Below are 26,040 nucleotides of genomic sequence, written 5' to 3'. Positions count from 1 at the left end.
AACAGACAAGAGCACAGCCTGTGTGTGTGGCGCAAGTAGTGGTGACACTGTTGTCTCCCTCTGGGTGGCCCTTCTGAATTGTGTTTAGTATTCTTTTTTTCTTTTTGGGATGGAGTCTCGCACTTTTGCCCAGGCTGGAGTGCAGTGGCGTGATCTCGGCTCACTGCAAGCTCCACCTCCCAGGTTCATTCTCCTGCCTCAGCCTCTGGAGTAGCTGCGATTACAGACATCCGCCACCACGCCCGGTTCATTTTTTTAAAATTTTGGTATTTTTAGTAGAGATGGGGTTTCATAGTGTTAGCCGGGATGGTCTCAACCTCCTGACCTCGCGATCTGCCCCCTTTGGCTTCCCAAACTGCTGGTATTACAGGTGTGAGCCACCATGCCCGGCCCTGATTTTTTTTTAAGAGTGGGTGGGTTAATTTGCTTGTCATAACTAGCGTTTCGTCTTTCTCTCTCACTCTGTTAGGGCAGATGCAGACAGTGTTTGTTTAAGAAAAATTAGCCAAGTGTGGTGGCACACGCCTGTAATCCCAGTACTCTGGAAGCTGAGGCGGGAGAATTGCTTGAACCCAGGAGGCGTGGATTTCGGTGAGCTGAGATCACACCATTGCACTCCAGCCTGGGCGACAGAGTGAGACTCCATCTCCGAGAAAACAAACAAACAAAAAGACTTTCTAAGTCATTCTCTCTCCTTTTGAAAGTCTGTGTAATATTTACCAGTAAAATATTTTAAGGCCTTACCTTTTGGAATTTTTTGCACATTTTTGACAGCTGCTCAGTGTCATCCAAACCAAGAAAAGAGAAGATCTGTATGATTATGCTGTCAGGCATTTGAACTAACAAATCAGAATTTCCCTGACACAGATTCAAAGAACATGTCAATACTTCTTTAACAAAATTTGTATTTAATAAATGGTTAAAATCGCAGTGCCAAAAAGACATTAACATTTAACAATTTCACTGAAAGGAAGAAACTATAGAATGCACGGTTTCAGAAAGCTATTTTAAGTTATTTACAAATAAAGTATCTAAAACTCAAAGACAGGCTCTATATGCTATACCTAGTTTATCCCTTCCCAAACAAAATTTCTGTTATTTGGGCAAATTCTTAAACCATGGTTTAAACTGTAATGGTTACAAACCACAAATGCATCCATCCAAAGACTGTGAAACCATTTTCATCCGGTCAGTGGCAAAACTGTTGAAAGGGCAATAGTTGAAGCTGTTGGGTTTTAAATACTGGGAACTCTGGTATATATTCCTACCAGGACTAAAACACAGCACACTCTGCAGGCATGGCTGACTCACGGAGGCTGTAACAAACAAGAACTACTCTTTACTCGACAGTACAGCTCAGAGGCCACCGAGAGGCACGAGAGACTGACAGCTCCTCTGCCTATAAATGAATGAAACCCACACTGGATGTCGTTCTCACAGCACTGAAAGTGCTTCAGGACTCACACTGATCCAATGCTAACTTTCTTCCCTATTTTACACATATTTTTCTACTGTCCAGTGAAAATCATTTTCTGTTTTGGCTGAAAAACAAATATTAGTTTATAACAGGAATGGTAAAATCCGTGAGAATTCTGCTCAATTTAATACAAGATCACTACTTTCTTTAGAATGGTGTCTGCGTGTTTCTGTGTCACCCTCTGTATTTTTAGCTTCCAGTTTCCTGGTAAGGAGTAAGTTCTCCTTTCCAGTCACACTCGGGGTCCTTTACACGTTTCTGAGATTCCTTCGCTTGTCCATGGAGGCCAGGTGCACCCAGTGACTCACTCTGCCTCTTCCCTCTTCTCAGGACCAGTCCCCGAACCTTCTGCCTTGCAGATCCTCCCACCTCCGCCACACTCTCGTGCTCGGAAGCGAGCTCCTGGATCATACAGCTGCAAGGCCGGCCGGTCCTGCCAGGATAAGAGGGCATGTTACTCTTCCAAGGGCTGGCAACACAGAAGGGTCAACATCTCCTTGTATTTCTAGAACTTGATAATATGAATTGTCCAAAGAAAATCAACCTGGCAGCTAAAAATCAGCCCTTTTCACAGCACTCTCTCAGAATTCTCAGGCAATTTAAAAAGCCACGTAAACGTCGGTTATCTGGGCAAATGTTACTGCTCACACCAAGAACACCTTGTAATCTGAGCTGGGGAGGTGAAAACTCAAACATGTCCACCTCAGTCCCTAGGCCTGAAACAAAATGAGATGTGGACCCTCAGAGATGGCTTCAGATCTGCGAACTCAAACTGTTATTAACGTGAGTGGTAAGCAATTTCCACGGGGCTTAACCCTGCCTAGCATCTACCAGCAGGGAAACTGAACTGCTCCCTTTTGGGAAAACACTACCCCATCATTTTATTAAATTCCTGGAGGCAAAGCAATAAAAATGAACCAAAAAATCCATGAAGGGTAACTGTTCAGGGCCTGAAGGCAACAGCCAGGGAAGCACAGAGTGGCCCTGAAGGCCAGAGTCAGCAGCGACAGCAGCACAATTCCTCCCTGACGGGGCCACCAGCCCTGCCCCAGCACTGAAGGGGTGGCAGAGGAGGAAGGTGGCTTCCCGCTTCCCGAGGCCTGTAGCCTCCTGCTCCATGTGCCTCCCGCTCCCTGCCTATTCTCCCTGCTGAGCTGCAGCCTTGGCCTCCAACAGTCACCAGGAGCCCAAGTGTGGGCTGCAAGGACGACCATGTGGGCACATCTCACACACTTCTCCAGGATTCACCAGCTCACCTTTACCTTCTCCTGGACTGTGTGTGGAAGCCCACATCAGGTTGCCATCAAGGGGTTTAACTGAATTTTCTTTTCCTTGGTATGAACCTGACCAACGGGAGGGGTGCGAACAGGCTCAGCAGGCCCCTGCACCTGAATGCTCCTGTGGGGGGGAGACAGGCTGCCTGGAGCCAGCATGCACAGCTTTTTTTTTTTTTCCTGAAACAAAGTTACACTCTGGTTGCCCAGGCTGGAGGGCAACTGCGCAATCTCGGCTCACTGCAACCTCCGCCTCCTGGGTTCAACTGATGCTTCTGCCTCAGCCTCCTGAGTAGCTGGGACTACAGGCGCGTGTCACCACGCCCGGTTAATTTTTATATTTTCAGTAGAGATGGGGTTTCGCCATGTTGGCCAGGCTGGCCTCGAACTCCTGACCTCAGGTGATCCACCCGCCTCTGCCTCCCAAAGTGCTGGGATTATAGGCGTGAGCCACCACACCCGGCCGACAATTCGGCTTCTTACCAGGGCAGTACCTGTGTACACAGATGGAGCATGGAACCTGACCTCAGAAGTACATGACCAATGCCAGGCTCCCGGGAAAGCAGCTCCTGCACACATTCCCACCACAGCACTGTGAGGCTAAACAGAGGAGCGAATGCCCCCCCACCTCAGGTCAGGGGAGCACCAGGCCATTCACCACTGCTAAAATAAGGCAACTGAAAACTGAGGACTCCCTATCGAAGAGACCCATGGCTGTACTTTGTGCCCCCAAGGTCCAGGCAACCCCAGAAAACTGTGGAGTATTCGAGAGGTGTTTATTCAAGGGTGAAGACAAGAAGGCTCTCCTCTGGCTTTCAGCCTCGACTTCACTGAAACATTTTTTTTTTTTTAGACGGAGTTTTGCTTTGGTTGCCTAGGCAGGAATGCAATGGCGTGATCTTGGCTCACTGCAACCTCTGCCTCCCAGTTTCAAGTGATTCTCCTGCCTCAGCCTTCTGAGTAGCTGGGATTACAGGCACGCGCCACCACGCCCAGCTATTTTTTGTATTTTTAGTAGAGATGGGGTTTCGCAATGTTGGCCAGACTGGTCTCGAACTCCTGACCTCAGGTGATCCACCCGCCTCGGCCTCCCGAAGTACTGGGATCACAGGCATGAACCACCACACCCGGCTACACTGAAACACTTTAAAAGTGAACATCGTTCCTACACACAACAACCTGGAAGGATCTGAAAGGAATTAGGCTGAGTGACGAGAGCCACTCTCAAAGCTCACACACTGTGTGTTTGCACTCATCAAGCATTCTTGAAATGACAAAATCTGGCCGGGCGCGGTGGCTCAAGCCTGTAATCCCAGCACTTTGGGAGGCCGAGGCGGGCGGATCACGAGGTCAGGAGATCGAGACCATCCTGGCGAACATGGTGAAACCCCGTCTCTACTAAAAATACGAAAAGAAATTAGCCGGGCGTGGTGGCGGGCGCCTGTAGTCCCAGCTACTCCGGAGGCTGAGGCAGGAGAATGGCATGAACCCAGGAGGCGGAGCTTGCAGTGAGCCGAGATCGCGCCACTGCACTCCAGCCTGGGCGACAGAGCGAGACTCCGTTTAAAAAAAAAAAAAATGACAAAATCACAGAGGCAGAGAACAGACAGTGGCTGCCAGAGGTCAGACATGGGGAGGGAGGTGAGTGGGAATGCGAACCCGAGGCAGCCCTCAGTTTGCTGGGAGCCGGGGTGGGGCCTGGTGCTGTCAGAAGGGTGATGCCGTCTGTAGTGCTGCGCTGGGAAAACGCAACCTGAACAAAAATCAGCTTCAAACTTCTGAAAAAAAAAGCTGTTTGCTTGGCTAAGGGGGTAACCACAGTCCTGTGCTCAGCGTCTGTGCAGAACTAACTTCAGGTGTTTGTCAGCCACGGGAATATTCACTAATAATCAGAATGTTATTGATAATGTGGAAGAAACCTCCATGAAATATTAAAACTTTCCTTCCTGTCTCAAGGGAAAATTTAATCTTATTCTCAAGTGAATCATACAAACGTGCTAGTTTTATACTAAATAAAATCTTTCTTTTTCCTGGTGAAAAATAATTTGACTCTCTGAGAAAACATGACGACTAGTCTCACTCTAGGATCTGACTTTCAGGAATAACGAGCTTCCCAAGACACAAGGCCAAGTGGGGGTGACACGGTCAGCGTGCAACCTGGACCTTAAGACAGCCAGACAGATTTTTCTTTTTGGGTTTAATAAAAACCTTGTTTGCCAGTCGCTCCTTTCTGGGTGCTGGACCGTCGTCACACCTCTGTGCTCTTCCCAGTCTCTCCATGGCCTCCCCCGGAGCCCCGCTGTCCTGGCTCCCCTTCTTCCCTCTGTCTTGGCCAGGTCCTTTCCCCCATCTCTGCTCATCTTCACTCCTTCTGGAAAGCCAGTCAGGCTCGTGGTGAGCTCTGTGCCTCCTGCCGTCATCCACATGGTGTCTTTGTGCTTCACATTCTTTTTCTTGAGATCTCTCCACATCCCTGTACTCTTTATCACTGCCGCTGCGTGACCTGTGGTTCAACCCAAGCATCAGCGACTGCAGTAACCGCCAGTCGGCTGCTCACCCTCCTTTCTAGCCCGCAGGTTCCCAGACAACAGGGGCCCGTGTCAGCACTGCACTGCTGAGGCTGCACTGTGATGGGCACACAGCAGGCACTGACAGAAACCACTACAAAGAAGAATAAATCGGCCGGGCGCGGTGGCTCAAGCCTGTAATCCCAGCACTTTGGGAGGCCGAGACGGGCGGATCATGAGGTCAGGAGATCGAGACCATCCTGGTTAACACGGTGAAACCCCGTCTCTACTAAAAAAATACAAAAAACTAGCCAGGCGAAGTGGCGGGCGCCTGTAGTCCCAGCTACTTGGGAGGCTGAGGCAGGAGAATGGCGTAAACCCGGGAGGCGGAGCTTGCAGTGAGCTGAGATCCGGCCACTGCACTCCAGCCTGGGCGACAGAGCATGACTCCGTCTCAAAAAAAAAAAAAAAAAAAAAAAAAAAAAGAATAAATCATAGTAATAATATTTGTCATTTCAGTTGAGTGACAGATAAGCAATATGCCTCACGCTAAGGTACTTTTTATACATATTGTCTAATTCTCACTAACCTTCCAAAGTAAGTATCTTCTTTCGGCCAGGCATGGTGGCTCACGCCTATAATCCCAGCACTTTGGGAGGCCAAGGTGGGTGGGATCACCTGAGCTCAAGAGTTGGAGACCAGCCTGGTCAACATGGTGAAACCCCCTCTCTACTGAAAATACAAAAATTAGGTGGGTGTGGTGGCGCGTGCCTGTAATCCCAGCACTTTGGGAGGCCAGGGGCAGGCAGATCATTTGAGGTCAGGAGGTTGAGAGCAGCCTGGCCAACATGAAGAAACCCCGTCTCTACTAAAAATACAAAAATTAGGCCAGGTGCAGTGGCTCACGCCTGTAATCCCAGCACTTTGGGAGGCCGAGGCAGGCGGATCACCTGAAATCAGGAGTTCGAGACCAGCATGACCAACATGGAGAAACCCCATCTCTACTTAAAATACAAATTTAGCCAGGCACGGAGAGGCATGCCTGTAATCCCAGCTACTTAGGAAGCTGAGGCAAAAGTGCATGAACCCAGCAGGCGGAGGTCGTGGTGAGCTGACATCATGCCATTGCACTCCAGCCTGGACAACAAGACGAAAATTCCGTTTCAAAAAAACAAAAAACAAAAATTAGCCAGGCGTGGTGGCGCGTGCCTGTAATCCCAGCTACTCAGGAGGCTGAAGCAGGAGAACTGCTCAAACGTGGGAGGCAGAGGTTGCAGTAAGCCGAGATCGTGCCACTGCACTCCAGCCTGGGCGACAGAGCGAGACTTTGTTTATCAAAAATAAAATAAAATAAAATAAACCTTCTTTTCTACAAAGTGACTGAGACTAAAGTGGTCCAGTGGCTGTCCTGGGAGCCCAGGTGCACATCCATCATGATGTGCAGAGTAAAATTAATTGACATTTAATAATGGCAGATCCATTATCTTTATGCATTTATCAGAATATTAAATGAATAGTAAATAAATGGCTGCTTCGCTCATTTGGCAGGGCTAGTGGGGACCATGAGGATCTGTAACCAAGCATGAATTCACACCAGACACGTGGCAGTGTCAAGAACAGTCACAGTAACGACAACCATAACATAACCCAGTGCTTCACAATCACGGATTTGATAATCAGACATAAATTTTATAAACAAAGCAATAAACCAAAACCCCCAAGAAGCAGAAAGAATACTTCATCAACTCTGAAAGAAAGGCAGTGAGAAATCACCCCTACGACTGTGACTCTGGGAAGCTGGCGGCCTAATCCCATTAGTCTTCCCAAGTAAAACCCACGTCCACCATCCCCTGCGAGCCAGGTGGCCCTGGGCACCAGGAGACCGTGGGTGGTGAGATGTGGTGAGTGGGCTGGAGTCCCAGAGGGGAAGGCAAGCCCAGGGACCCAGGGTCCTGAGGATGGTGGGTGCCAGGAGCAAGAGGGACAAGATCCCCCGACTGGCATCTGGCTGGTCTCTCTGGCCCACCAGGCAGATGCTGCTGTGTCTGTCCCTTTTGCAGATGAGCTCCCTCCACAGAGCTGCTCCCTCCACAGAGCTGCTCCCTCCACAGAGCTGCTCCCTCCACAGAGCTTCACTGTTGTAAGCAGCAAAGGAAAAGAAAAAGGGAGGACCCGCAGTGCACAGCCAAAGCTGCTGGTCAAGACCCACAGCCGGAGGAGCCAGGGACAGCTTCAACCAAAGGATCACAGCACTTACAATTCTGTTTCTCTACCACAAAAGATCTGCCAGCCCTAAAAGATGGGGTTCCCAAATATGCAATTCTGTAGATAAATTGCAAGGGGGCTAAAAGAGCGAAGGGCAAGATATCACAAACACAGAGAAAAATAAAAACAAAAAACAGAAAAGAAAGAAAGACTGGGAAGACAGATCCTGAAGACCTGACATGCAATAGCAGGAATCCAGGAGATGGCTCAGGAGTAAAAGGAGGACATGGAGGGAAAAGCAAAGCAAAAGACAGGAAGAAATTCCCTGATCTGAATACAGACTTGAGACTGCAGACGAGGCGAGTTCACTAAGTTCCTGCCATGCTGACGGGAAATGAAGGCTAATGTGCACTCGCACACCCTGGAAAGTCTGGGATTCCAAGAATAACGTGAAACAGGCATACTCGTATCGACAAGGCCTACGTCACCATGACTGGGAACTGACGCGGTCATAACAACAAAAGCACGCTCACGTCTCCTGGGACTCCTCCAGCGAGCCTTCCACGGGCCTGCCACCTCCAGTATCAATCTCCTCTCCTCTTTCTTTTGGTTTCTCTGTGGTTGGTTCCTCTCCCTTTTCTGGTTTCTTAAGAAGCTGAGAAATTACAACGTTAGTAAAATATCACCTCAAGAGCACATTTTAAAAGAAGCTGTTAAATAAATAATTACAAATATACCCCAATATTGAAGCCAAATGTTTGCAAGGCAAAGAATTAGAGCTAACAGTCCAAAAGTGAGGTTTTTGGTTTAATACATGGTGGAACATTCAGTGAATGAAATATTTTTTAGTCATGAAAAGGTAGGTTAATGTGATGCAAAGATGTTCACGTAATGAATAAAGGGCTAAAAAATAGAACATGCACCACAACCCCACTTGTACTTTTTTTTTTTGAGACAGTCTTGCTCTGTTGCCCAGGCTGGAGTGCAGTGGCGCACTCTCAGCTCACTGCAGCCTCTGCCTCCAGGGTTCAAGCGAGTCTCCTGCCTCCACCTTCTGAGTAGCTGGGACGACAGGCATGCGCCACCACGCCCGTTTAATTTTCTTTTTTTTTTTTTGAGACGGAGTTTCACTCTTGCTGCCCAGGCTGGAGTGCAGTGGCACGATCTTGACTCCCTGCAACCTCCTCCTCCCGGGTTCAAGTGATTCTCCTGCCTCAGCCTCCCAAGCAGCTGGGATTACAGGCGCCCACCAACACGCTCGGCTAATTTTTTGTATTTTTAGTAGAGATGGGGTTTCAGTATGTTGGCCAGGCTGATCTCGAACTCCTGACCTCAGGTGATCCACCCACCCTGGCTTCCCAAAATGCTGGGATTATGGGCGTGAGCCACTGTGCCCGGCCCCCACGTCTATTTATGTTCTCGCACACTCACACACACACACAAACTCTCACACACACTCACACTCGCACACTCACACACACACAAACTCTCACACACACACTCACACTCGCACACTCACACACACACACACTCACACACACTCACACTCGCACACTCACTCACACACACACACACCCCACCATCTAAAGGGCTCTGCAGTACTGTTAATAGTGATTATTTCCTTTTTTGAGATGGAGTCTCACTCTGTCGTCCAGGTTGGAGTGCAGTGGCACAATCTCGTCTCCTGGGATCAAGCGATTCCACTGCTTCAGCCTCCCCAGTAGCCAGGACTACAGGGTGTGCCACCACACCTGGCTAGTTTTTGTAGTTTTTGTTTTTTGTTTTTTTTGAGACAAAGTCTCACTGTCACCCAGGCTGGGGTGCAGTGGCTCAATCTGGGCTCACTGCAACCTCTGCCACCCTGGTTCAAGCAATTCTCCTGCCTCAGCCTCCTGAGTAGCTGGGATTAAAGGCTCCTGCCACCGTGCCTGGTTAATTTTTGTATTTTTAGTAGAGATGGGGTTTCACCATCTTGGCCAGGCTGGTTTTGAACTCCTGACCTCATGATCCACCCACGCTGGCCTCCCAGAGTGCTGGGATTACAGGCGTGAGCCACCATGCCTGGCCAATAGTGATTTATTTCTAGATGGCAGAACTGAAATGACTTTATTTCCTTTCATGTATAGGGTCTAGTTTTCCTAAAATAGACAAGCATTAGTTTTGTAATAAGGAAAAAAAATTTTTTAAAAGGTTGCTTCCTACTGATAATTTAGAATATAGTTTTCAAAACACTGATTATTCTCTTTCCTGAAACAGAATAAATGGACAAACTGCCACGACATATTTCATCTGCCCTGTATGTCCCTGGGCCTTTCTCCCTGCTCTCTGCATAGTTTTTGAAACTAAAGCACCTCAGCTAACTTGGGAAAAGGGAGAAAAACAAACAAAAAAAGCAATGGAAGCACCACAGATCGATCATTTGTAGAACAGAAATGGAAGGTGTACTTCTGACAATTCTGTTCTCACTCACAAAGTGGACAAACTTTAACTTGCAGCACAGCAAGACCATACACAGACGCATTCAATTACACATGCTCACTTGGGAACGCAACGCATCATGAAAGGTGGAGCCCTGGACGCGGCTTCTCATCAAGTGTGGGCCCTGTGTCAGCTGTGAACATCCTCTTATTCTGCCTACGTGGAATCTGGGAACTTACACATTTCCTTTCCGGTAACTGTCCATCTTTTATAAAAATCGCAACAGTAATATGTCTGTAACAAATGCGAGCCATAGGGAAGTGCCAATCTCCATCCACCCACTCAACAAATACTCTGCGTGCCTAGGAACTGTTCTCACAACATTTCTGACACTGCATGTCTTTTTCTGTACCAACTCTCCACCTCTCCACCTCTCCGGCACCAGCTGCGTGCTCCACATTCAACTCAACGCTGAGGCCATCGACCTGCGGTTAGCACCAGAACCCACAGACTGCCCCCTTCAGATGACAGTTCCAAGTCCTGGAGTGTCACCGGTACTTCTGACCAATCAGCAATAAATTCAGAGGTTCTCGACGGCCTCTCCTCAGATTTGATAAGTTGCTGAAATGGCTCATGAACTCAGAAAGGCACTGTCTTCTCGATAATTGGCTTATCATAAAGGATACAACCAGGAACAGCCAAATGGAAAAAATACACAAGGTGGGTATGGGGGATGGCGCAGCAGTGCTTGGAGCTTCCATGCAGTAACCCTCCCAGCAAGCCCCGCCTTTTTTTTTTTTTTCCTGGAGACAGAGTCTTGCTGTCACCCCAAGCTAGAGTACAGGGACGCAATCTCGGCTCACTGCACCTTCGCCTCCTGGGTTCAAGCGATTCTTCTGCCTCAGCCTCCTGAGTAACTGGGACTACAGGTGTGCGCCAACACGCCTGGCTAAATTTTGTATTTTTAGTAGAGATGGGGTTACACACCATGTTAACCAGGCTGGTCTCAAACTTCTGACCTTGGGATCCACCCGCCTCGGTCTCCCAAAGTGCCGGGATTACAGACATGAGCCACTATGCCTGGCCCCCGGAAGCCCTGTCTTTAGGCATTATTAAGGTTTCATGATACAGGTGTGATTAAGTCACTGGCCAATGGTGACCTCTCTCTAGGCCCTCTGCCCTCTGCTAGGATGGGACTGAACATCCCAACCCTCTAGTCCTGCCTCAGTCTTTCTGCCAACTAGTCCCCATCCTGAAGCTGCCTGGGGCCTCCAGCCCCCAGTCCTCTCATTGGCATATAAGATACTCACATTACTGCGGATGCCCGGGGTCTGAGGAGCTGTGTGCAGGAACCAGGGACTAAGACCCTGTGCTAGGCACTAGGGAATGGCTATGAATGAGACAGGGGTGCCCCTGCCTTGAAGGAACTCGCACCTGATGCTCCACCTGAGGCAACGGTGGTCAAGGGGAGGAAACAAAGGAATAGGATAGCCTCAGACAGCAGCTACGAACACACGAAGGGAGAGTAAAGCAGCAGAGATGCAGGAAGAGGAGGGTCCAGGAGGACTCTCTGCAGAGCCAAGACGGGAACTAAGACCAGATGCCAAGAAGGAGCCACGGGCACATCTGGGGAAGTCCCTGTGGAGGCCTAAGGTGGAATCCGCTGGTACATTCAGGAGAAACCAGCAGGCCAGAGCCGCTGGAGACGAGCTGGGGAGCAGGCCAGCTCTGCTACGCCCTGAGAGGCTTCCGGAGGCCAACCAGAGTGCACGGGCAGCTGAGCTCCCTCCCAGCCCTTGCCTGTGTGTGTTCACCCATGTGGCCACACATAAGCTCACTGCTTAGCATCCTCAGAGGAACATTAAACAGCTGAGCTGTCTGTGTGCCATATTTCTTTTTTTTTTTTTGAGACGGAGTCTTGCTCTGTCGCCCAGGCTGGAGTGCAGTGGCGCAATCTCGGCTCACTGCAAGCTCCGCCTCCTGGGTTCATGCCATTCTCCTGTCTTAGCCTTCCAAGTAGCTGCGAGTACAGGATCCCGCCACCACGACCTGCTAATATTTTGTATTTTTAGTAGAGACGGGGTTTCACCACGTTAGCCAGGATGGTCTTGATCTCCTGACCTAATGATCCGCCCGCCTCCAGCCTTTCTGAGGCGGAGTCTTGCTCTGTCGCCCAGGGTGGAGTGCAGTGGCGTGATCTCAGCTCACTGAAACCTCTGCCTCCCGGGTTAAGCAATTTTCCCGCCTCAGCCTCCCACGTAGCTGGGACTACAGGTGTGCGCCACCAAGCCCGGCTAATTTTTGGAATTTTTAGTAGAGACGGGGTTTCAACCTGTTAGCCAGGATGGTCTCGATCTCCTGATGTTGTGATACGCCCACCTCGGCCTCCCAAACCATATTTCTCTTTATTAAGAATAGCCACGAGGGCTAGGCATGGTGGCTCATGCCTCTAATCCCAGCAGCAGGAGGATCGCTTGAGCCCAGGAGTTCAAGACTAGCTTGGACAACACAGTGAGATCCCCATTTCTACAATTTTTTTAAAATTAGCTGTTCAGGTATGATGGTGCACCCTGTAATGGGAGGCAGAGGCAGGAGGATCACTTGAGCCTGGGAGGTAGAGGCTGCAGTGAGCTGTGACTGTGCCACTACACAGCCTGGGTGACACATTGAGACCCTGTCTCAAACCCCCCCACAAAAAGCAAACAAAAAAATAGCAAAAAAGTCATGAGCCATCTGTCTTTAAGCTGTTGATACACCTTCTTTTGCATTCCTCCACAGATTCCATTTTTCAGGCATTAAAAAAATTTCAATGTTCCACATGATTTAGAAGTGAAAGACCCCCATACTGAGCACAGATGCTTATTAAAAGCTAAACCAGGCCAGGCACGGTGGCTCAGGCCTGTAATCCCCAAACTTTGGGAGGGTGAGGCAGGAGGATCACTTGAGTCCAGGAGTATGAGACCAGCCTGGGCAACATAGTGAATAGAAACAGGGTCTCTCTCTGTTGCCCAGGCTGGTCTTGACCTCCCAGGCTACAGCAATCCACCCACCCTGGTCTCCCAACGTCCTGAGATTATAGGCACGAGCCATCATGCCCAGCCAACTTTTCTGTTTTTGACTGACCATATCAGAAACAAATCTATGGTTCAATGATCTCTTCCCCACCCTTTCCTAACCTACCTTCTTTCCCCAAGTCCTGACATTTTTTTTCCTTATACAATTTTATTGAATATAAGGTATTCGATAAATAATAAGTAATATTGAATATGCCTTAAATCCTTCATGGAGTGATACCTTAGGTCTAAATCTAGGTTTAGTCCTGAGAAGACAATGGCTGGTCCCAATTCTGGCCAACACATTTCACACAGAGAAAAATTCCCTCTGTGTATTAAACCACCCTCATCAATGAATGTATCAGTCACAAGAAAAACTCAGCAAGAAATACAGAAACTCATTAGTGCTACCACAACAGAAATGATAAAACCTGGTTCTATGAGTCAGCCTTCACACAGAAAGGCAAAACCAGTGGTTTTCAAATGTGTACTTTTTAATCAGGAAAACTTTTTTTTGAGACAGAGTCTCGCTCTGTCGCCTGGGCTGGAGTGCAGTGGCTCGATCCCGACTCGCTGCACCCTCTGTCTCCTGGGTTCAAGCAATTCTTCTGCCTCAGCCTCCTGAGTAGCTGGGATTCCAGGCACACGCCATCACGCCCGGCTTATTTTTGTGTTTTTGGTAGAGACAGGGTTTCACCATATTGGCCAGGCTGGTCTCAAACTCCTGACCTCAAGTGATCCGCCTGCCTTGGTCTCCCAAAGTGCTGAGATTACAGGTGTGAGCCACTGTACCAGGCCAGGAAATTATTATTATTATTATTATTTTGAGATGGAGTCTCGCTCTGTTGCCCAGGCTGGAGTGCAATGGTGCGATCTCGGCTCACTGCAACCTCTGCTTCCGGGGTTCAAGCGATTCTCCTGCCTCAGCCTCCTGAGGATTCAAGCGTTTCAAGCGTCCGCCACCACACCCGGCTAATTTTTGTATTTTTAGTAGAGACGGGGTTTCACCATGTTGGTAAGGGTGATCTCAAACTGCTGACCTCGTGATCTGCCCGCCTTGGTCTCCCAAAGTGCTGGGATTATAGGAGTGAGCTCTCATGCCGGCCAGAAAACTTTTTTCAAAAGGGAAATGTAGAGGGTGGAGAATAGGAGGAGGGTGAAGACTGAAAAACATCAGGTACTGTGCTGACTACCTGGGCAACAAAATTATCTGTACACCAAACCCCAGAGACACCTGATTTACCCACGTAACACACCTGCACATGTAGCCCTTGAACTGAAAATGAAAGCTGGAAAGTAAAAAAAAAAAAAAAAAAGACAGTGTCAGCAGCAGCCCGACGTGTGCCAGCGTGGGGCTCCTGTGGGGGTGTGCTCCCCACTGCACACCCAGGAGGACAGGCGCCCACAGCAGCCTGAGGACTCCCAAGGCTCAGGACACAGTGTGAAAACCACTGCTGTAGGATGGAAAAGATGGAAAAAAACACCACCACAATATTAGATTAATTCAGAATGTTTTCAAAATTCTAAAGAACTAAGATATGTAAAAAGTATAATTACTATAGCAGAACTATTTTTGGAAAAAGGAAATGTTTCCTCAGAATTACCTTAATCCTTACTTCTTTCTCTGCAATTTTCTTCTGTTTATCTGTCTCTTTTTTTTTGCATCTTTCTTCTTCTCTTCTTCTTCTTTTTTCCTCTTCCCGCAAACGTTTCTTTTCTAACTCTCTCCTCCTCCGTTCTTCTCGCTTCTCTTCTCGAATTCTCTAAAGACATGGAAGGGTGTGTATACAAACCGCCTGGATGAGAACGGCAGCAGCAGGGAGGGTGTTCATGAGGTAAAGGCCAGACCTACCTGCTTTTCTAATTTTCTATTTTTAATATATTCCAAAAGAGGTGTTGTTCTTCTAGCTAAAACACAAAAGTTGTAATATAGTATTTAACTCCTAAAGAAAGATTATTTTAAATATTTGTTTTCAATTTGATCTTTAAAATAAATAAGGGAACAATATCATTACTTTTTAAATTTACATGATCACATACTGTCTCCAGGGGAGTTTTTATTCCATTACTATCATGTCAAGTAATTTGAAAGTATCAACAATTTTATACATAGTAAACATCTAACTCCTGATTCTTAAGGGAGGTTTAAAGTATTACAAAGATGATATTTTTGTAGGTACCTTAAATCATTAAATAACATATATTTACTTTGATACATCACATATTCTGAGAACTTTTTTGTTTTCCGTTCTCCAAGCAATGGTTTTAAATAACATGGATTCGTATAATGTCTTACAATATACACTCCATAAAATCCCAATGCTAAGACATACAACTCTGGATTGTAGTTTAAAAAATGACTCCACACGGGTTGGGCGTGGTGGCTCACACATGTAATCCCAGCACTTTGGAAGGCCGAGGTGGACAGATCACCTTAGGTTGGGATTTCGAGACCAGCCTGACCAACATGAAGAAACCCCATCTCTACTGAAAAAATACAAAATTAGCCGGGCATGATGGCATGTGCCTATAATTCCAGCTACTTGGGAGGCTGAGGCAGGAAAATCGCTTGAACACGGGAGGCAGAGGTTGCAGTGAGCCAAGATTTTGTGCCACTGCACTTTAGCCTGGGCAACAAGAGTGAAATTCTGTCTCAAAAAAAAAAAGGAAGAAAGAAAATGACTCCACATGGCACTGCTGATTTCAGAAAAGGCACCAACTACTAGGGAATGAACATGTCTACAAACTCTATCTTGGTCCTCCGCTTTCATGCTGGACCTCTCAGATCTGACCTGGATGTGGGTGCCCAGGCAAGCTGGAGGCCCCACAGGCACTGCCTCTGAGGGACTCACGCTGAGGTGGACAGGCCCCACATCCCACCAACACGAGGACACAAACGGGAAGGGGGAAGATGGTCTGGGTCTATTCTGTGGGTAAGATCTCAGATTAAACAGCGTTCTGAAGAATCCCTGGATGCACCTGAAAACTGACACATCGTCTCTGGAATTCTGAGGACCAGGAATGAATCAGGAATCATAGGAGAAGCCCTGGCTGGGGGTCCCTCACTTGGAACTGAGGACCCTGACACCCTGACATCACAGATGAAATGGCACCTGTCCCAGAAGCCCTGCACCAGGGACAGTGGTTGTAGGGAAGAGCTGATTGTCCCAGGAGTCCTGCCCCAGGCACAGTGGTTGTAGGGAAGAGATGATGCGGGTACAAATGCCACATTTCCTGGCAGACACAGTTGCTACAGAGAACCACTCCCCAGAGGGGTCTCTGGGCTGACCATGAACTCTGGCTCAAGGTGAGTACAGCACACTGTCTCAGGTAAATAGTCGGCTCTTTATAATGGGCAAATTATCTCAAATCAGCCAGGGTTCTGCTCTGCTCTGTGAAAGGCCTGGACTTGTCAGCCAGGAGCAGGGCGAGACCACCTGGATGCGCGGGGAGGCTGAACCCAGACCCCGCTTGCCCACCTTCCTCTTCCTATAAAATGTCTGCCCCATCACCCACAGAGATCACAGCAAAAGTACGTAAGACCTGAATAAGAAAGTGTTCTACACATCATGAAAGTATGTTATTTATCAGACAGAATACGCACAACCATGCAACAGACCACAAGTAAACAGAAGCCTCAGAGCTGAACCCGGGCCTGTCTGCTCTAAAGGCCTATGCACCAGACTAACTCAACAACTCCAGAGTCCTTGTCAGCAAGAGCTTATTAACATTTCCATGTAATACTCGCTTCTCAGACCTGTTCAGAAGACTCCACTGGGCCGGGCGCGGTGGCTCAAGCCTGTAATCCCAGCACTTTGGGAGGCCGAGACGGGCGGATCACGAGGTCAGGAGTTCGAGACCATCCTGGCTAACACGGTGAAACCCCGTCTCTACTAAAAAATACAAAAAAAAACTAGCCGGGCGAGGTGGCGGGCGCCTGTAGTCCCGGCTACTCGGGAGGCTGAGGCAGGAGAATGGCGTAAAAACCCGGGAGGCAGAGCTTGCAGTGAGCTGAGATCCGGCCACTGCACTCCAGCCTGGGCGACACAGCGAGACTCCGTCTCAAAAAAAAAAAAAGAAGACTCCACTGGAGGCCAAAAGCTTAGTAAAGAAAAAGGTAATCTGCCATGAATTGCCTAAAGTTCAATTTTTTTTTTTTTTTGAGACAGAGTCTCACTCTGTCACCAGGCTGGAGTGCAGTGGCGTGATCTTGGCTCACTGTGACCTCCACCTGCCGAGTTCAAGTGATTCTCCTGCCTCAGCCTCCTAAGTAGCTGGGACTACAGGCACACGCTACTACACACAGCTAATTTTTCTATTGTTAGTAAAGACGGGGTTTCACCATGTTGGCCAGAATGGTCTCGATCTCTTGACCTCGTGATCCGCCCGCCTTGGCCTCCCAAAGTGCTGGGATTACCGGTGTGAGCCACCGCACCCGGCCAAGGTTCAATTTTTAATACGTAGAAACAGCAATCACAACAAGAAGGAAGACTCTACAGCCAAGTCCTGGAATGAATTAGTCGTTCCCATCAGGGATGGTGAATTCTTTTTTTTTTTTTTTTTTTGAGACGGAGTCTCGCTCTGTCGCCGGGGCTGGAGCGCAGTGGCCGGATCTCAGCTCACTGCAAGCTCCGCCTCCCGGGTTTACGCCATTCTCCTGCCTCAGCCTCCTGTGTAGCTGGGACTACAGGCGCCCGCCACCTCGCCCGGCTAGTTTTTTGTATTTTTTTTAGTAGAGACGGGGTTTCACCGTGTTCACCAGGATGGTCTCGATCTCCTGACCTCGTGATCCGCCCGTCTCGGCCTCCCAAAGTGCTGGGATTACAGGCTTGAGCCACCGCGCCCGGCCAGGGATGGTGAATTCTAAGCCTCATTCATTCATTCATTCATTCATTCGTTCATTCATTCGTTCAACTCTGGTAAAGCACTGGCTGTGCAGCAGACTCTCGGGAGGTGCCAGGACACGCCCCCCCCCCCCCCCCCCCCCCGGCAGGAGCCACGGGTCTGCCCCAAAAAGGTATGTCTCAAAACAGCCCTAAAGTGACCAATCCTATGCAAGGGGACTTTTAAAACAAAGTGAGATGGAAATGGGAGGGGCAGGGAGGTGAGGCCTGTAATTAACATCTAATTTACTTCTTCTAGCTCTTCTTCAATTTATCAAGTTCTTAAGTGAAGAACATATAGATTCTAACTGCCAGGAAAGATGGATCTTGTGACCTAAAACTTACAGAAAAACCACTCCCCTAGTAAAATCCATCTCACAACAACTCACTTTATCCTTTTAACTAAGAAGAAAGAAAGAAAAGGAAACAAGGAATGAGGCTCAAACTAGCATTGTCTCTAATGTCTAAGTCTCTCATGTCCTTCCTAAATCAAAATACATATTCCACAGTAAGCTAAAAATGATATAAAAGCATTAAATATTTACTGTTCCCATTTGCTATTATTTTTCGCTAGTTACTCAGCTGTAACAGTCACTAACATGCTGAAAAGGAACTTCATGTAAATTCATCACTGGTCTCGACTTTGCCCCCAATACTGTCCTACCCTCATCTTCCCTTGTGTGTAATGGGGCCACAATCCACCCGTCTGTTCAAGCCAAACCCTGGAGTCTTAATTCTTCCTGTTCCCTTACCTCTCACACCCTATCCGTCTGTCGGTCCCGTCCAGTCCACCTCCAAAACACACACGCATCTCCTGGCATCCACAATCTATTCCATGTGACACCACCAGAGTGATGGGGACAAATAATCAGACCATGCCACTCCCCCAGTGGCTTCCAGTTGCCCTGGAATGAATCTAAACATCTTGCACAGTGCCCCGACCCTCCAACCGCATTGCCCTCACCCACGTGTGCCAGCCCCACAAGCCTGCAATCCGCACCTGCGGTGAAAAGTGACGGCCGCTGGCCCTGCCCCTGGTGCTTCCTTCCTCCACTGCTCAGCACAGCCAGTCTCAGTTCATCTCCTGACCTCTTTCCCTCCCGCAGCCAGTCTCAGCTCCAGCTCCACCACCATCTTGGAGGGAGTCTCCCAACCTCTTTCCCTCCCATATTCCACTGTCACATCAGTGGCACTGATTACAAACTGAGGGGTCCTGGCTGGGCTATTCCCGCTCCTGCTTCCTACCTGTCATCCCTGATGGCAGGCAGAGACCTTGTGCGACCTGTTTACCACTTGGGCCCACGCTGAGGCCGAGTCAGTGCCCAGGCAGCATGCAGCCTCAGCACATCTAGTTTACTTTAGCGATCAAAAGCTTTATTACGGCCAGGCATGGTGGCTCATGCCTGTAATCCCAGCACTTTGGGAGGCTGAGGTGGGCGGATCATCTGAGGTCAGGAGTTTAAGACCAGCCTGGCCAACATGGTGAAACCCCATCTCCACAAAAATATAAAAATTAGCCGGGCATGATGGCAGGTGCCTGTAATCCCAGCTAGTCAGTAGACTGAGGCAGAAGAATTGCTTGAACCCAGAAGGCAGACATTGCAGTGAGCTGAGATTGTGCCACTGCACTCCAGCCTGGGCAACAGAGTGAGGCCCCGTCTCAGAAAAAAAAAAAAAAAAGCTTTATTATTAGACAAATGAAGAAAGTGAGTGGACTATTTCAATAACATTGACCTTTCTTATTAATTCAATCAACATTTACAAAATTCCTGAACTTTTCTTTTCTGTGTGGCAACTGTGAAGATGAAAATATAGTTCCACTGGGGAAACCAAACGAGGGAGTTTATGTGGTGGGAGACGGACAATGTGGCTGTCACGACACATCAATTTCTTTTGTTTGTTTTTTGAGATGGAGTCTCGCTCTGTCGCCCAGGTTGGAGTGCAGTGGTGTGATCTCAGCTCACTGCAACCTCCGCCTCCTGGGTTCAAGCGATTCTCCTGCCTCAGCCTCCCGAGTAGCTGGAACTACAGCCGCCCACCACCATGCCCACCTGAGTTTTTGTATCTTTAGTAGAGACGGGGTTTCACCACATCGACCAGCCTGATCTAGAACTCCTGACCTTGTGACCCGCCCGCCTTGGCCTCCCAAAGTACATTCCTCTTGATGGGGGGGCAGGGCACAGCCTGGGTGGGAGAGGTGAGGGGTGAAGAACGGGGGCTTTGAGGAAAGGAGATCCACAGAGAGGAGAAACACTTCCCGGTGTGTCTGGGACTAAACGACAACTGTCTGCCTGATTTTCACGTCAGTGCTACTGAGAACTATTTCTAAAGTACACGACTTGTGGGCATGGGGTGGAAGGCTGGATTTAAACTTGATTCTGTGCTCTGGCCGGGCTTATCCACAAGTTGGCTTGGCTTGGCTCAGGGAGCCTGGCATTGCTGTTGAAGAGCAGCAAGATGACCTCACCACGAGCAAAACATCTCATTCCTACGGGCTCCTGAGGCATCCGTCTGTGACCACTGACTTCAACTCTGTGACACAACGCGCTTTCCCTGACGCTGTCAGGCACATGCCATTCATGTGTCTTTGCCACTGCTCATTCCGAAGCATCACAACTTAAAAGGATCGTAACTAAAAAAATCACGTGCTCTCCATCAACCAATGCTCAGAAATATTTTCCCAAGCGGCCATCTTGCCATTCTTTTGTCAAAACTGGAAATTACTCTACATTTCTGCCAAGCCTGTAACAAGTTTCAACTTATCACAATCAAGAAAAAAAAAAGTATATCCTCTACGAGTAAATCTCTCAATAAAGAAAAGAGAAGAAATGAGCACAGACCAATGAGCTCTCTTGTCTTCGCCTCCATCTCCCCCAGCAGAGTCTCAGGGTTGGCGCTGGTCTTCTCTTCCTCCACACAGTAAGTTTCTAAAAACTTCTTATATTCTGGATCTAGACATTAAAAAAAACAGAAAGAAAATAAATATAATCTTTCCCATCTACAGGAGAATTACATTTGCTCAGTGTTCTTAATTTGGCAGCTTCATAATGTAGCACTTGGAAAGGGCTCACCATCTTCGATGCTTCCAGTCTTGGCATCTTTTTTTTTCAGCTTCTTTTTGGCTATCTTCTGGAACGGAGCAAACTCTACCACTGCAGGATATTCTAGGCCTTTTAACAGGAAACATGTTCCAGAAGCCATTCTGAAATTCTACTACATTCATTTTGGAAAATAATGACCTAGCTTACTTAAAGAGTAAGTGTAACAATGACAATGTATTATTACTATTTAAACTATAATTCATCCTTCCAGTAAGAGATTAAAAAAAAAAAACATTTAAAAACCTACAATTACATTTTCAAGCACCTGCAACCTTCACATGGCAAACTCCAGACTAAAACAAGGATGAACTCATGGTAGGAAGAACAATTATTTATTAAACAAAACAATCCATCATGTTGTGGTGGTTGTGTAACTGAATTTGTTCAAAATTCATCAAATTGTTCACTTTAAAAGGGTGACTTCTACCATATATAACTTACACCTCAATAAACCTGACCTCCCCAGCCCCATCCCAAATAATTTATTGTTGGAATACCTTTAAATAATCAGATTTCTTAACTACGTTTTACATTTTATTTTAAAAGGTTAATTCAACTATCAATTTGTTATTTAAGTTTAAGAAAATTACTTTGCTTAGAAGACACCATGGCTAAAATTGAGAGCTTCAAAGGGTTTATAGAATATTCCAGGTGAAATCTGCTTCTGATAAAAGTAGAGAATGGAAGCCATTAGAAACTAACTTTGTTGCTATGTGGGGGAAAAATGAATACACAAAGAGAAATGTTCACTAAGAGAACCTGCTATATGCCAAATCATCAAATGGAACACTGCTACCTTGGTACTAAACCCACTGAGTCATTTTTAGACTTGTCAGTAATGGTCAGGTGACTGAATTATAACTCCCTTATCTGGGAGCCATTTTTGTGCCAACCTCCACTATCCAGAATAAAGTCAGAATCAGGGAGACAGTAGGGCACTGGACCAGCAGGGATGATGTCCAAGTCACCGCTCCACCCACAAGGCCTAGCACACAGTGGATACTCATTCAATGGCAGATGACATAGTCCCTGATTCCAAAGCTAAAAGTAATCAGTGTGGTACTGCCACACAGACAGACACATCCATCGAGGGAATAAAATAAAGAGCCCAGAAAGAAACCTTTGTAATATTTGGTCAACTGATTTTTGAAAAGGGTGCCCAGACCATTCAATGGGGAAAAGAAAGTCTTTTCAACAGCTGGTGCTGGGAAAACTGGATATCCATAGCGAGAAGAATGAAGTTGGACCCTTACCTAACACCATATACAAAAAGTAACTCGAAAAGGATCAAACCTAAATATAAGACCTGAAACCATAAAACACTTAGGAAAAAACACAGGGGAAAAAGCTCCACGGCAATGGATTTGGCAATGGGTTTTTGCATATGACATCAAAAGCACAGGCTTAGGCCGGAGACCATCAAAACAACGGCGGGGCGGCAGTTCACGCCTGTAGCCCAGCACTTTGGGAGGCCAAGGTGGGGGAAATCGCTTGATACCAGCCTGGGCAACTTAGCGAGACCCCGTCTCTATTTAAAAAACTAAACAACAACAACAAAGTAGAACCGGAAATAAGGACTGACTTGCTCACTACTGGTGGGAATGTAAAATGGCACAGTTGCTGTGGAAAACAGTACGGTATAAATTTTGTGACTTTTCTTGAGACAGAGTCTCGCTCTGTCACCAAAGCTAGAATGTAGTGACACCTCGGCTCACTGCAACTTCTGCCTCCCAGGTTCAAGTGATTCTCATACCTCAGTCTCCCAAGTAGCTGAGATTACAGGCACGCACAATGACGGCTGGCTAATTTTTTTATTTTTAGTAGAGACAGGGTTTTACCATCTTGGCCAGGCTGGTCTCAAACTCCTGACCTCAAGCGATCTGCCCGCCTTAGCCTCCCAAATTGCTGGGATTACAGGAGTGAGCCATCACACCTGGCCATGTTACATATATTTTACATATATACACACACACACATATATATACATACATACACATACGTATTTTTTCACTCCGTCACCCAGGCTGGGAGGCAGTGGCATGATCTCAGCTCACTGCAACCTCCGCCTCCCGGGTTCAAGCAATTCTCCTGTCTCAGTCTTCTGAGTACCTGGGACTACAGGCGCCTGCCACCACGCCTGGCTAATTTTTGAATTTTTAGTAGAGATGGGGTTTCACGTTGTTGCTCAGGCCGGTCTCAAACTCCTGATCTCGTGATCCACCCGCCTTTGGCCTCCTAAAGTGCTGGGATTACAGGGGTGAGCCACTGTGCCGGGCCCATCAACATTTTTTAAGTGAAAAAGGGAAGCTGAGTAAGTTACTGAATAAATGAGCAATGAACACAAAGGTCAGTTCAAGCATCACATTTGCTTCTGGTCACAGGAACTAGCTTGGCTAATGCTTATTTTGTAACAATCTTTCTAGTCCTTACCCCTCAGTGGAGAAAAAGAAAACACTCATCAGTGTCAAAACGCTTGGAGTGCGAAGAGGGTGGCCGGGGAGGGGAGGGCAGAAAACAACTTGCTGTGAAAGGTACACAAACTTGACAGCCAGGAACACAACAGCAGACAGCCTGACAGGAGAGGAGAAGGGGAAAAGATCAAAGCAGAACCCTAGAAGTACCGGGAAGGGAACTATTGAGACTAGAGGTGAAGACTGCTGTCTCCGCAGGCAAAGCTGTTTAACAGCACTCAGTGACTTCCTGGTGACATTATCATAAATGGTACAGTCATGAAGGGTGCTGTTTAGGAAGATAGAAGTCAGTATACATTTTGGAAAATTCCTATCAAACAGGTAAAATAATTTAGTTTTAAAACCCAAAAAGATAAAGTTCTCTCATGCAAAAAACTCACTCATGAAAACCTTCATTCTCTGATAATACATAAATAGACTGTCACTATTACACAGAATTTCTGGGATTTTTTTGGTTTAAATAACAAAATTAAATAATTTCAATTTTTAATATCTGCACATAATTACAGTAACATAATCAAAATTTATCATCTTACTTTAGTCTGAGAACTTTTTAATTACAACGCACAAACAGACCAGATGCTGTGGCTCACACCTGTAATCGCAGCACTCTGGGAGGCTGACGTGGGAGGATCACTTGAAGCCAGGAGTTCAAGACCAGCCTGAGCAACACAGTGAGACCCCTGTCTCTACAAATTTTTTTTTTTAAATCAGTCGATCATGGGGGCACACGCCTGTGGTCCCTGCTACCTGGGAGGCTGGAGGATCTCTTGAGCCGGAGTGTGAGGCTGCAGTGAGCCGTGATTGTGGCTGCTGTACTCCAGCCTGGGCAACAGAGCAAGACCCTGTCTCTAAAAATAATAATAATAAAAACACGGATATTCTAGCAATACTTCATTAGTATACCTAGAGATTATAATAGATTTTTTAAAACCAATAATCCAACCTTTGCTGTCAAGGAAGATATATCCATCAAAACGATCTCTAAAAAGAAGGATGTCATCAGGATTCCTAAAATTAATGTATGCTCTTGAGTAGAGATGAGGATAAAGACTGAAATAAGAGATAACAGTGAAAATGGTTAGTGAAAAATACAATACTCCATTATTTTCGCCTGTTTTTCCTTTTCTGGGCACAACAAACTACTTTAGATAAAACTTTTGTGCCAAATCATCTCAGTTAATTGTAACAATCTGAATATTCTTTAGCAAAAACAAATGCAAAACGTTAACTTTACGAGGCAGAACTCAGGTCCCTTCTGCACTGCCCAGAACCGGTCCTCGGAGGCTGAAACCCTAAGGCAAAGCCAGGGCGCACTCCCAGAGGACCCGTGGCGCCGGGGACCCTCTCCGGTATTTAGAGCCGCACTGGCTGTGGCACCGGCGTGGAGGCCACAGGAAGAGCCGGCGCCCTCCCGCCCCGTCCCGTCGCGCCCCGTCCGCGTCCGAGAGGCCCGGGAGGCGCCGGGCGGGCAACGCTGGTCCTTTCAAAGGCACCCGTTTTCCTAAGCGTTAGCCGCCTGAAAATCATCCGCATTTCTAATGCAAACCACATCTGTCTCCTTGTTGCTGGTATTTTTCTTTGAAAGGACTTACACGTTTTACTGAAATGTAATTTATTCAAAAAGTTCACACGACTCCCATAAAGGAGAAATCACGGTAAGGACCTTAAGGCAACGAGAAGGCCAGCGGCGCAGAGCTCTGGGTTCTGCCCTCTCCTCCTCCTCCTCGCTTCGGGGCGGGCCTCACCTCAGGTCGGCGGCGAAGAACTCGAAGTAGTCGTGCGCTGGCAGCGGGCGCAGCTGCTCCTCCAGCTGCTCCTTGGTGAGGCCCGGGGGCAGGCGGCGGATGACCACCTGCGGGGAGCGCGCGGCCGTTCCCACCGCAGCGGGGCGTGGACATGGAGCTCCGGAGGGACCGCGCACCGCGCAGGGAGCACCGCGCACCGCGCAGGGAGCACCGCGCACCGCGCAGGGAGCACCGCGCACCGCGCAGGGAGCACCGCGCACCGCGCAGGGAGCACCGCGCACCGCGCAGGGAGCACCGCGCACCGCGCAGGGAGCACCGCGCACCACCCCGCCCCCTCCCCTCCCGGCCCCGCCCCCTCCCCTCCCGGCCCCGCCCCCCCTCCCCTCCCGGCCCCGCCCCCTCCCCTCCGGCCCCGCCCCCTCCCCCCCCGGCCCCCCCCCCGCCCCCTCCCCCCCCCCCCCCCCTCCCCTCCCGCCCCCGCCCCCCCCCCCTCCCGCCCCCCCCCCCCCCCTCCCCCCCCCCCCCCCCCCCTCCCCTCCCGCCCCCCCCCGCCCCCTCCCCGCCCCCTCCCCCCCCGCCCCCGCCCCCCCCCTCCCGCCCCCGCCCCTCCCCTCCTCCTCCGCTCAGGACCATCCTCTCCTCGCGAGGTTTGCGCGCCCCGCCCCCGTCCCCACCTTACTCAGGGCCGTCCTCTTCTCCTCGCGAGGTTTGCCCGCACCGCCCCCGCAACCGGAGGACGAGGTTGGCTGCGTCTCAGCTTCCCGCTGCGGCGAGTCGCGGTGGAACTGTACTTCTAGGGCCGACAGCTTTTCCCTCCCGCACGGTCCCCGCGCGGCAACGGCCGCCCTAGGGCCTCCGGCCCCCTCCTTTTCCGAGCGCATCCTGCACTCTCCGCGGAGCCGC

At 48.6% G+C, this 26,040-nt stretch overlaps 1 protein-coding gene across 3 annotated transcripts; it reads right to left on the bottom strand.

Annotated features, from left to right (window-relative positions):
• Positions 1–888: 888 nt before the first annotated feature.
• On the bottom strand, positions 889–26,040 carry UPF3A (UPF3A regulator of nonsense mediated mRNA decay). Of its 3 annotated transcripts, XM_050767048.1 has the most exons (10): positions 25,812–26,040; positions 25,138–25,244; positions 24,336–24,442; positions 20,889–20,987; positions 20,658–20,768; positions 14,787–14,842; positions 14,539–14,697; positions 7,997–8,118; positions 4,960–5,254; positions 889–1,910 (listed from the first exon to the last, which is right to left on the bottom strand). In XM_050767048.1, the coding sequence occupies exons 1-10, from the start codon at positions 26,016–26,018 to the stop codon at positions 1,782–1,784; spliced, it is 1,392 nt and encodes a 463-aa protein (XP_050623005.1). In that variant the 5' UTR covers positions 26,019–26,040; the 3' UTR covers positions 889–1,781. The 3 variants fall into 3 exon arrangements, with proteins under 3 accessions (XP_050623005.1, XP_050623006.1, XP_050623004.1); XM_050767049.1 differs by lacking the exon at positions 20,889–20,987 and having other exon boundaries at positions 25,812–26,038; XM_050767047.1 differs by lacking the exons at positions 20,889–20,987; positions 24,336–24,442; positions 25,812–26,040 and having other exon boundaries at positions 25,138–25,275.

This window comes from Macaca thibetana, chromosome 17 (genome assembly GCF_024542745.1).
Source record: "Macaca thibetana thibetana isolate TM-01 chromosome 17, ASM2454274v1, whole genome shotgun sequence".
Lineage (NCBI taxonomy): Eukaryota > Metazoa > Chordata > Mammalia > Primates > Cercopithecidae > Macaca > Macaca thibetana.
The sequence above is the reverse complement of the archived record's forward strand: the minus strand, read 5'-3'. Positions and strand labels throughout refer to the sequence as shown.